Here is a 740-nt window from a genome sequence, read left to right on the forward strand (position 1 = left end):
TCTGCTCACGGGCTGGAAAAATCGACGGATAAGCACAAAGAATTAGCATACCTGCGGAAACGTATTGATTGCCTGCCTGCCACCGGAGCAACATTTAATGCCAACACCTTATGCACTGCACACTCCCAAAAACCAACCCATGCTACACGAGAATTCCGCAGCTGCGCGCAGTTCTATGGCTGCGAAAACTAATATTCCCCTACACATTGTGGTGCCCAAGTTGCCATATGCTGACGTCAAATGCTTCAGACGGAGACCCATACACCAAAGGCCAAAGCAACATTGCTAGGCGAGACATGAGGAAACATGAAGTCATGGACTTGCCACGAAACCGAAATCAAAATATCCTATCCGCAGAAAGCAGGAACGGACAGCCATGCCTCAACACATGACCTTGGAAAAGATATCTGCGAAGTGCTTCATGAGCAGTCCACATGCTCGACGCCATATGTAAAGGCAATTGAGGGCCTGCTGCGGCATTTCCAACCCCACGTGGATCCAATTCCACGCTGCATAGCGCTCTTGGCTGCAGCCAACACCATTTTAGCAAACGGCACCAATGCATATTAACGGCCTGGTCACATGACGCAAATCTGCGTATGCTTGCTTTCACGCCTATGTATGCTGATCGCACAACAGAATGGAGCTAATGCCGCTCTTGTTGCCTCCTCGTCGGTTCGGGCGACCGAACTAACGAACACGAGCACACACACACACACACACACACACACACACACACA

At 50.3% G+C, this 740-nt stretch overlaps 1 protein-coding gene across 1 annotated transcript in view; it reads right to left on the minus strand.

The window, feature by feature from the left end:
* Positions 1–615: 615 nt before the first annotated feature.
* EMH_0057280 (uncharacterized protein) overlaps positions 616–740 on the minus strand; it is a gene marked incomplete at both ends in the record, with an annotated part of 824 nt that continues 699 nt past the window's right edge. Inside the window, one exon of the mRNA XM_013497450.1 lies at positions 616–690. Coding sequence (XP_013352904.1) covers positions 616–690 — 75 coding nt within the window. The remainder of the gene's footprint in view (positions 691–740) is intronic.

The sequence above is a fragment of the Eimeria mitis genome, genomic scaffold (assembly GCF_000499745.2).
Source record: "Eimeria mitis Houghton genomic scaffold, Emh_scaff2683, whole genome shotgun sequence".
NCBI lineage: Eukaryota > Apicomplexa > Conoidasida > Eucoccidiorida > Eimeriidae > Eimeria > Eimeria mitis.